We start from the raw sequence: 10,588 nt of genomic DNA, 5'->3' as shown, positions 1-10,588 counted from the left end.
GAACTATTTATCTGGTGTGTTTGTAGAAACGAGTCGGTTAGTGTTTCGAGCTGCACAATAATTTGACTTTTTTTTTAAATTTATGCACCCATGAATACTAAAACTAAAATGTATGAGTTGATGCTATAGTAGCTGTGTGGTGTGTAAGTGTTTGATTTTTTAAATTGTTATTTAGCCAACTTTTTAGCAAATCACAAACCGGAAGTAGGTCCGTCCTGTCCATTCCCCAGTGCACCACCCGCACTCAGCAGGTCCACAGTAGCAAGTGGTAAATGTTATTTGTTAGTTATTTTCCCTCTCCATCCTGTTAAACAGTAATGTGTAGTGAGCACATTTCCTCTGCATTGTGCTGAGATAAATTCATTAGGTTTGGGAAATTCAGTGTCCACAATGAGCAGCGAGGTGAAGGCACAGGACACACACACTAAAGGTGTGCACGAGACTGAAATGGAGGACAAGCCTGTGGAGGAGGAAACTGTGAAACAGCTGAAAGAGGAGGAAGAGGAGGAGGAGGAGGAGGAGGATGATGAGGAGGCATTGCCACACTCTGAATTTCTGGATATTTTTGAGGAAGGCTTGGCTCTGATAGTACAGGACCCTCTGTTATGTGATCTACCGATTCAGGTTTGTGATTTTCAGACATGGGCTTTACAAGAAGCTCTCTTAACAACACAAACAATAGTAATGGCATAAATAATCATTTTCATTTTAGTGATAATTAATCAGTAAAACATATCTCTCTGTTATTACTCTCTCATCTTAATAAGAACCAAGGTGATATTCATGCACTGACCCACAGCCTGGCTATCTGTACAGGAGGTTCTTCAGCACGCGCCAGTGGGGATAAATGTGAGCGATTTCTAGGGCAGTGGCAGGAACGAGGGCCTCCCACAGTCTCCAGTGGGGAAAAGCTGGCCTGAAATATCTTGGGGTGGTTTTAGGAACAACAGATTTTCAAAACATGACCTGGGAGGGAGTAGTGGAGAAGGTGTGTTCCAAGTTGCAGGAGGGGGGGTCAAGGCCTGATCGATCTGCCATGTCAGGTCAGAACTTTCGGACTGCAGACGACACAGAGGCTGCTTTATGGAGAAGGGCTGGCATGGGCTGGCACGGCTTATGAGTTACTACAGCGCATTGAAGATCTGACCTATGACAAACATCTGTTAGTGCTGAACCTGTCAGCACCAACACCATTCTACCAGTCGGTCCTGAGATCCTGGTCCTCAGTGCTGAACATCAGCAGGACTGACTCACAGCCCTTTCCAAGTGCTGAAGAAGAGCTGTTGTTCCACAATCCACTGATACAGTCCAGAATGCTGTCATGCACATACATTCGACAATGCTTCCAGAGAGCAGGAATCACCAAAATTAAGGATTTGAGGTCTGGTAACAACTGGAGAGCGGCTATCGATCTGTGTGCCGAGACGGGGGTACTGTCGGGCTGCCTGATGCAGGCACTGTTAGGAGAGGTAGCTTCAGCCCTCCTCGGGGGCAGGACCCTGTAGGAAGCCATCTGCCTCCACCACCCTTACCAATCTCTACAGCAGTAGAGGAGTATCAGCGAGAGGAAGAAGCACTTTTGTCCTTCCAAACACCACCACTAACAAAACTGGAAAATGCCTCTAAGAAAGCGCTGTATGAAACCTGTGTTAAAGTTGTGTACAGAGGCTCTCTGGCTGGACTGAAGGAGTCACATTGGGCAGAAGTGTTGGTGCTGGACTCTTCCCCACGAGGATGCTGGAAGTTCCTCTACAAACCGCCCATAGAGAAGCGTACAGCTGATACAGTGGCTGATACGTCAGACAGACACGTGGCACACATCGACCCCACTGTGGGCAGAGAGTGTCTCTGCTGTGGTAGGGAAGAAACTGTAGACCACCTGTTTTTGTGTTGTGAACGACTGAACAGATTGTTCTCACTGCTGAGAGCTTGGTACAGAGGGTTGGGAGTCACATGGGCAGAACACTTCTACACATATGGGCCAAAGTACATCTCAAAGCAAAAATCTGTTGTTTTACTAAACTTCATAAAAGGTCAGGCCAAGATCGCTATCTGACTTACAAGGAAAAACTAAATGCAGCGGGGAGGCACTCAGGAGGCTGACAAAATGCTCAGAGTGTTAATTAAAGCCAGACTCAAAGCTGAATATGCTTTCTCTAAGATGACTCGAAGATTACCACAATTCGTCCACGTGTGGGCATTGGGGGAAGTTTTATGCTCTGCAGATGCAGAAAATTTAAGGTTTAACTTCTTAAAAAAATACACAAGTGGGGTGGGGAGGAATATATTCAAAGCCTTTTAGACTTTTTTCTGTTATGTTTTATACACGTTTGTTCACTGTTGCTCTCAAAGTTTGGAAGAATCTAAATGAGCAAAGTCTCTCTCTCTCTCTCTCTCTCTCTCTCTCTCTCTCTCTCTCTCTGTAGGTGACACTGGAGGAGGTGAATTCTCAGGTAGCTCTGGAGTATGGCCAGGCTATGACCGTGCGTGTGTGTAAAGCTGATGGAGAGGTCATGCGTAAGTTTTTGTAGTTTTAAGGCAGATTAATCAAGTTCAGGTTCACAGTGTGTGTTATTGGCATGACTGTTTTAACAGTGTTGCCAAAGCAAATTAATATAAAAGTTACATAGACTAATAAAGAAATGGAAAAAACAATAATGAATAAAATAAACACTAAACATGAATAGACATTAATTAAATTAACAGATGTATTACAGAAACTTATGCAGAATTGAATTTCTGAAATCATTACACTATATGGCCAAAAGTTTGTGGACGCCTGATCAACACACCCATATGTAGCCATAAGCTGGAAGTAGACAGTTGTATAGTACACAGGTGTTTGTATGCTGTAGCATTACAGTTTCCCTTCACTGGAACTAAGAGGCTCAAACCTGTTCCAGCATGACAATGCCCCTGTGCACAAAGCGAGCTCCATGAAGACATGGTGTGTGAAGGTTGGAGTGGAAGAACTCGAGTGTCCTGCACAGAGCCCTGACCTCAACCCCACTGAACACCTTTGGGATGAACTGGAACACCGACTGAACCCCAGACCTCCTCGACATCCCAACATCAGCGCCTGACCTCACTAATGCTCTTGTAGCTGAATGAACTCAAATCCCCACAGCCACGCTCCAACATCTAGTGGAAAGCTTCCCAGAAGAGTGGAGCTTTTTATAACAGCAAAGGGGGAAGAACCCAATAACAAGGCCCATGGTTTTGGAATGGGATTTTCAGTACCTAGGTGTCTGCATACTTTTGGCCATAATACAGTGTATGATAACAGTGGAGTGCTGTTTTGAAAGGGAGACCTAACTGGCTACATTTTTGAAAAATTGTTCCGACTGAGAAATTCTGGTTATTAGGCTGTGTGTAAACATGGCTATTAAAGCAGTAATACCAGTAAAACAATGCTGTGGCCCCACTGCCTCTATTGCAGACAAAGAAACACAGAGACAAAGGAATCCTTTCCTTATTATAACAGCAAAGGGGGAATAAATCTGCAATGAGATGTTCAACAAGCACATATGAGTGTGATGGTCAGGTGTCATGGTGTATCTTAAGAGGTGCTCCAGTATTTATAAATGCTAAACAAATCTGAAACAATAAAGATTACCAGGATTATTTCAGTGCCATCATGGCATCTATCTGACTATCAGTTTTAGCCCATTAATGCCAGTGCTGGATTCTTCTCAGGCCCATTAGGGAGTCTGGGGCTCATGACCTCTGTATTTAAAAAAAAAAAAAATCCAGTCTATGGCCCTGGGCCTTTGTCCAACTTGCTGTGCATTTTTACTGACTGAGTGGCTTTATCTTTTCTTCAGCGATCGTGGTGGTGCAGTCTGCTACTGTACTGGATCTGAAGAAGGCCATTCGACGCTACATGGAACTGAAGCAGCAGCGTGAGGGCGGCATCAAACACATCAGCTGGTAAGCTTCTCATGTCCTCAGGGCAGCAAATGATATTTTCCTTAAAATGACTTACACATTTTGGAAGTAGAAGGACTGTGTGAATATTCAGAAATCAATATTTCAGGAGATACGTGTGGCGAACGTTTCACTTGGTCTTTAACGGGGAAAGGTTAGAGGACGACAAAAAGAAACTGAAAGAGTAAGTGCAAAGAAGTGCTTTTATAATAATGTTACAATCTAAATATTTATGCCAAAAAGAGTACTAATTATCCATTTGCTGCACATAGAGGCGTCTAAAGAATTTACCACTGCTATGGATGGATGGATGGATGGATGGATAGATAGATAGATTGATCAATCAGTTTATTCATCCCAGAGGGAATTCCACCTATTACAGCAGCACAGAGAGTTAGAAGTATACTAATAGTAATTTAACATGAAATAAAGTGAGACTAAATATGTAAAAAGGAATACAGTATGGGAGTGTGATGTGGTAGTGCAGTGGGTGTAAACACTGTAGATGTAACAGCAGACCTGAGCGGAATTAACGTGGCAGTGTAAACAGTGTAAAGAGTAATAAAATGAACATTGATATACAGTACAGTGTTGTGTGGAGTGAATATGAGAAGAGGAACTTAAATCTTATCTCTGATCTATATGAGGACATTTAATTTGTATAATTTATATGTGTAAACTGTGCGCTCGTAAAAATAGTCTGACTTTGTTAACAGCACACTATATTTATTTACGCTTAGTTTCTACAACTTCACATCACTGTATGATTTCCTCGTGCTACGGGTGTAGAGTGCTCTTTCATTTCAGCCTGATTTGTGCTTGTAAAAGTGGTTAGCTCTTGGTCAAGTCTCGACCAGTCAGCTCTGACTCCTCCATAGCTGGTGTGAGAATGATCTCTGGCTGAAATGTCCATAAATGAAGTACAGCTGTGAGAAGAAAGCCTTGATGCGTTCCAGCCAGATGTGTTAGTGTTGTTCATTTCTGGAGGCTTCAGGTGAACACCAGAGCCCTCTAGTGGTTAGTGGTCAAAAGAATATAGACCTGCACTGTGTGTGTAAATAAGAAATAAACACCAGATATAAACAATGATAAATAAATGTATTCCTGAGTGCGCATTACTGAGTTTTACTGTAGCCTGGAAAAACACCTAGAACTTGAAATAACAGATGGTTAATGTGGGCAGATGTGTGGTGCAGTTTCCTGCTTTTCTTTCTGTTTTTTTGTTTGTTTGTTTTGTAGATCATATAATGCTCAAGCAGAGCAATGCATAAACTCAGGCAGATACAAGTTCACATCAACAAACATTATCTGCAGAATTTTATGAATGTGTGATGTGATGTGATTGGCTGATTGGATAATTGTACCATATTGGAATATATCTTCTCTAAATATTTCCATACTGGGGAATAACGACATTTTCTGGCTGGTTCCATTGTAACCTAGCTACTGACCTCAACTTGTACCTCTCCAACACTGTACTATCACCGACAACAACCCATAATTTGTATTGGGTATTTTGACTTTATGTAGAATACGTAAAACACTTAAACATCTTGCCAAAACTGAATTTTTGAAGCGGTGCGTTAATAATGCTTCAATTCATCATCATTACAGGAAAACAACACAAGCAATGATGCAGAGGTTCATCTTAAAGTGCCCTGCTTTCTTGACACACTTCTAAAACCCAAAACCCAGCACTAGAGTCTGCTTTCATGTCTTCCAAGTAGATAAAAAAAAAAAAAAAATGCAGAAAGACTCTCGCAGGTGCACATGCTTTATAGACACTACACCCGATGGCATCATCTCACCCCAGAAGTGGAGGGATTGGACGTGATTGGACTAGACTTGACCAGACTTTTAGACTTTTACAGATCCGATTGTTGCAAATACAAAGCAATGAGCAACTTTTACAGTGTCGTACAAAGCTGTGCAGAAACTAAGCATATGTACGTAAATATATTTGTGTCTATAAATTCGAGTTTGTTTATGTAATTTCATGCAGCACGGATTATTTTTACGAGTGCACTCTTTACATTTCATGAAGTACAAGTGAGTTTAACATGTTCACCTTTTGTATTTCACACGAATGTGTTTATATTGTATGAATGATGTCTTCAGATTCACAGATTAATGGCAGTAAAATGCCCTCGTAGATCTAGACCCTGGGTCACAGCTACATATATGCAGATTTATTCTTCTTAGATTTATCATAGCAATGACTTGTATAACACACTGTAGTTTTTTTCTCCGTATGTTTCTGCCGTCAGCTATGGGATCAGGAACAGGGATGAAGTGACTTTCCTGAAGAAACTGAGGAAGAAATGAACGCACTTGTAAGATTGCTTTTGCTCATTACAGTTTTCTCTTTCATTACAATCTAGAGAGATGTCAGGTTTATCTGCAGAGCTCACATGTCTGTTATTCCCCGGGTGAGTTTGTTTTACAGTCAGTATTCAGAGCGTGTGCCGTGAGAGGGATAGAGAGCTTTTGTGACATATTTGGAAACCATTAAATTTGCATGAGGTTGCAAATGCACAACTTAATGGGAAATACACAACCATAATATTATTTATATCCTATGGGCTAAAGTGAATTATGAACACATTTTTTTTTGTACTTTTCCAGTTACTCTTTCTTTCCACTTTTTTGTGTTTTAGATTCTTCTTGTATCTGCAGCATCTGCTGTCTAGACGATTCCACTGATCTAGGAATACGCACACTGATATTTAACCACATCTTTTACATATTAGGACCTTGTTCCTGGTGCCATGACATGAAATTTCCTTATCTACCATTTCCTCAGTAAATATATCTCATTGCAGAGTCGCATTGCTCTGAATACAGCTGCCTTCAGGAGCTTTATTATATAAGGAATTACATTTCAAATACATTTCTGTTTTTATACTCTTGAATCCGAATCTTTCCTTGGATTAAGCTTTGAAGCTTCTGAGGTTGAGTACTCATTTTTATTTGTACAGAACTGTTTTTTTTGCAAGCATATTAAAACCATATCTTGTTTGTGTTTACTTTTGTTACTTTTTTTCCCCTCATAATTGTTGATTAGCTGTGATTTGTTGTGCTCAAAAACATCTCATCGATCTAGTTTGACTGTCATTCAGCTGTCAGGCTTGTCGATTGGCTTGATTTGAAGTTTTTGGTTAAGATGGCAGAAGGTTTGAATAAACATCACGTTTTGGAAGAGTGAGAAAGCGACAGAGCTGAGGGTAGAGAATAGTTGCGTCTCCTTGGCGTACAGCATGGATGTAAACTCGAAACAGCAGGAGCTGCAGAGGATCTCCTTAGAGCTGCACAAGCTAACACTACACAGAGCGCAGCTCAACAGCAGACTTCGTTTACTGGCTTCACTGAAGGAATTCCGGCAGAATGCTGGCTACCATGAGGAAGGTCAGGACATTTGCTTTGCTGATTCTGTTATTTTAATAATAATAATAATAATAATAATAATAATACATGTTCAACAGAGATATAGGCAGCAACTGAAATAGTTGAAGTGCTTGTCTTTTTGTTGAAATGTATTAACTTTAGAACCCACTGATAAAGATGAGTATGAAAAAATCGAGGACGAACTCAAGGAACTTTCAGAAAGGAAATTAGCACTGCAAGCGTTACAAGAAAAGCTGGAAGCTTCATCAGGTAAGGGTAAAAGCATGTTTGTCATGCGTTTAAACTTGACATCTTCACTACTGATTTCACATCTTATAAGAGATGTTTTTTTTTTTTTGGTTTTATAGGTGACACTCTTAGCACACTGCAAAAATATGACCCTCTGACTAATGAGATATTTGTTGTGGAGGGACCGCCGTCCTATCCAGGTCAGAGCGCTGGTTTATTAAGCGACACATTCTACAGTATTTCATTCAGTGTTCATCCTTATACAGATTTTACAAATGTTGTCTTTTGCTTGTCTTTTTTGATGAAAAAAAAAATCTTTAGTATTGTATGAATTTTAGCAAATATAATCATATTTTAGTCTATGAGAATGTGCACATTTGTCACATTCTCATTCTGTATCTAAATTACACAACTAAACACAACTATGACATGTCTGTACACAATGAAATAAGTCACATGTGTTTAAGGTTTTTTTTATACATACAGTGCAGCATTCCTTCCAAAACACAGCACACACAGAGAGTTACACAAAGCACAGCTTGTGTGAAGTCAGCACTCCACTTTATTAGATTACAGCTAAAAATTTGTTCCATTAAAAATAACAGATCTGGAAGCAATGCAGTGCCACAGGACATAATATGCAAAGTTAAATTTATCAGAAAAATGTAGAAACCATTGCTGCACAGATGCTCTTGCGTTGCATTAATATTGTCCTTACAGTGTATTTTTGGTCCTATTTTCACAAAGCAATCTTGCTATTGTATCTTCAATTAAATGTCCAAATCCACCGTCAACAAGAATGCAGTTGTGTATTTTTTTACTTCTCCTGCAAAGCTTGTTTTTGTGATACAAGGTACACTTTATGGCTAAAAGTATGTGGACACACCTTTGGGTATGTGGACATCACACCTATATGAGCTAGTTGGACATCCCATTCCAAAACCATGGGCATTAATATGCAGTTGGCCTCCACACTTCTGGACAAAAGACAAATGGACACTTGAGTTCTTCCACTCCAAACTTACCAAATCATGTCTTTATGGACCTCACTTTGCACATAGGGGCATTGTCATGCTGGAACTGGAAAGGTTCTTCCCCAAACTGTCGGAAGCAAACAATTATCTAAAATGTCTTTGTAGTTATAGTAGCTGTAGCATTAACATTAACATTATCCTTCACTGGAACTGAGAGGCCCAAACCCTGAAAAACAGCCCCAGACCATTATCATCCCTCGTCCACCACACTGTTCTGTTGGCACTCTGCGTTGTGGTAGGTAAAGTTCTCCTGGCATCCACCAAACCCAGATTCATTAATCAGACTGCCAGATAGTGAAGTGTTACTCATCACTCCAGAGAACTCGTGTCCACTGCTCCAGAGTCCAGTGTTGGTGCTTTACCCCACTCCAGCCCACACATGACATGCACATAGTGATCTTAGGCTTGTGTGCAGCTGCTCGGCCATGAAACCCATTTCATGGAGCTATCGGTGCAGAGCTCTTGTGCTGATGTTGCTTCCAGAGGCAGTTTGGAGCTCTGTAGTGACTGATGCAACAAAGGTGATTTTTACATGCTACGCACTTCTGCACTCGGTGGCCCCGCTCTCTGAGTTTGCATGATCTACCGATTCCTAGCTGAGCTGTTGTTACTCATAGATGCTTCCATTTCACAATAACAGCACTTGACCAGGGCAGAAATTTCATGAATAATTAAAGTCACCGAGCTCTTCGGTACAACCCATTCTACTGCCAAAGTTCGTCTAAGGAGATTGCATGGATATGTGCTTGATCTTATGCACCTGTTAGCAATGGGTGTGGCTGAAACACCTGAACTCAGTCATTAGGAGGGGTGCACATATTTTTGGCCATATTGTATTATGATGACAGCAGTGTATAAACCTTTGACCTCAGACATGTGATTATCTTACTGTTTGATAAGATGGTTTAGACTCTGGCTCTTGTGCTATTTTTAATTGTTTTGGATGTTTGCCTGAATTCTCACAACCATGTAAATACAAACTGCCAAACTTTCTACTGCTTCCATTTTTACAAACCTGAAAGTAAAAATGTGCAACTCAAATTGCTATACAATTACAGTGCCCTCCAGAAGTATTGGCACTCTTCATGAGAATGCAATATCATCACATGCAATAATTGATATATGGGACATGGTGTATAAAACTACTATAGCTCAGTTACAGCTGTCAGACATGTGAAATGTTCATGGCCCCTTATTGTGCCTAATGGTTTAAAGGTGCAGCAAATACAAAATTCAGATTCGATAGGATATGGCATTGCCTCGATATGATACATTTGTGATACAGCAAAAATTGCCAAAATATGTGCTTTAGCTTTAGTGACGATTTTAATTGATTAAACATTCAGCACTATAAAAGTAGAATAACTGAACCTTAATACGTTTCATTCAGACTCTTAGCAGCGTATAACAAAACAAAAGCTGTGCATTAGAATGCGACAAAATGAAATATGGCTAATTAAACATTAGCTCTCTGGCCAAGCGTTCTCTACAGGGTGTGTGTGTGTGTGTGTGAGAGAGAGAGAGAGAGAATCATGGGGCTTTTTAGTTCCTCATTCAGCTGTTAGCTAGTTGTGCTCTCGGAGTCACACTGCTCTCTGTAGTTCTAGATGTGTTTTTGAATTCTGCATCGTCCCCCACTGAGTAGAGTCCCATATCAGCTGGGAAAGGCTTCCTGAATGCAGCAGAGAGACATTGCTCTGTGTGTGTGTGTGTGTGTGTGTGTGTGTGTGTTGCTTCATATTTTTGTCTAGTTCTGCTGACCATCCTTCATCCCCACTGCCATCAGGCTCTACAACACCTTAGCCAATGGCAGATGACCTATCACTACTCTCATTGCTTTACTGCTTCACTACTTTGCTACTCTCACTGATTTCTACTACTCTCACTACTTTTTTACTACTCTCAGATTGAGCACACTGTCATGTTACGGTCCATCACCTATTGGCCTTTCTAACGTACTGGGAAATGCTCCCATACACCAGACCTTAAATATT

The 10,588-nt window shown here is 40.7% G+C and overlaps 1 protein-coding gene across 1 annotated transcript in view; it reads left to right on the top strand.

Annotated features, from left to right (window-relative positions):
* snrnp25 (small nuclear ribonucleoprotein 25) overlaps positions 1 to 6,953 on the top strand; it is a 7,165-nt gene extending 212 nt beyond the window's left edge. The window contains exons 1-6 of the mRNA XM_026929751.3: positions 1 to 624; positions 2,427 to 2,517; positions 3,825 to 3,930; positions 4,037 to 4,111; positions 6,195 to 6,260; positions 6,585 to 6,953. The exon at positions 1 to 624 is cut by the window's left edge and continues 212 nt beyond it. Of these exons, the coding sequence (XP_026785552.3) occupies positions 391 to 624; positions 2,427 to 2,517; positions 3,825 to 3,930; positions 4,037 to 4,111; positions 6,195 to 6,252 (564 nt within the window). The 5' untranslated portion in view covers positions 1 to 390 and the 3' untranslated portion in view covers positions 6,253 to 6,260; positions 6,585 to 6,953. The remainder of the gene's footprint in view (positions 625 to 2,426; positions 2,518 to 3,824; positions 3,931 to 4,036; positions 4,112 to 6,194; positions 6,261 to 6,584) is intronic.
* The last annotated feature ends 3,635 nt before the right edge of the window (positions 6,954 to 10,588 follow it).

This window comes from Pangasianodon hypophthalmus, chromosome 23 (assembly GCF_027358585.1).
Source record: "Pangasianodon hypophthalmus isolate fPanHyp1 chromosome 23, fPanHyp1.pri, whole genome shotgun sequence".
Lineage (NCBI taxonomy): Eukaryota > Metazoa > Chordata > Actinopteri > Siluriformes > Pangasiidae > Pangasianodon > Pangasianodon hypophthalmus.
The sequence above is the reverse complement of the archived record's forward strand: the minus strand, read 5'-3'. Positions and strand labels throughout refer to the sequence as shown.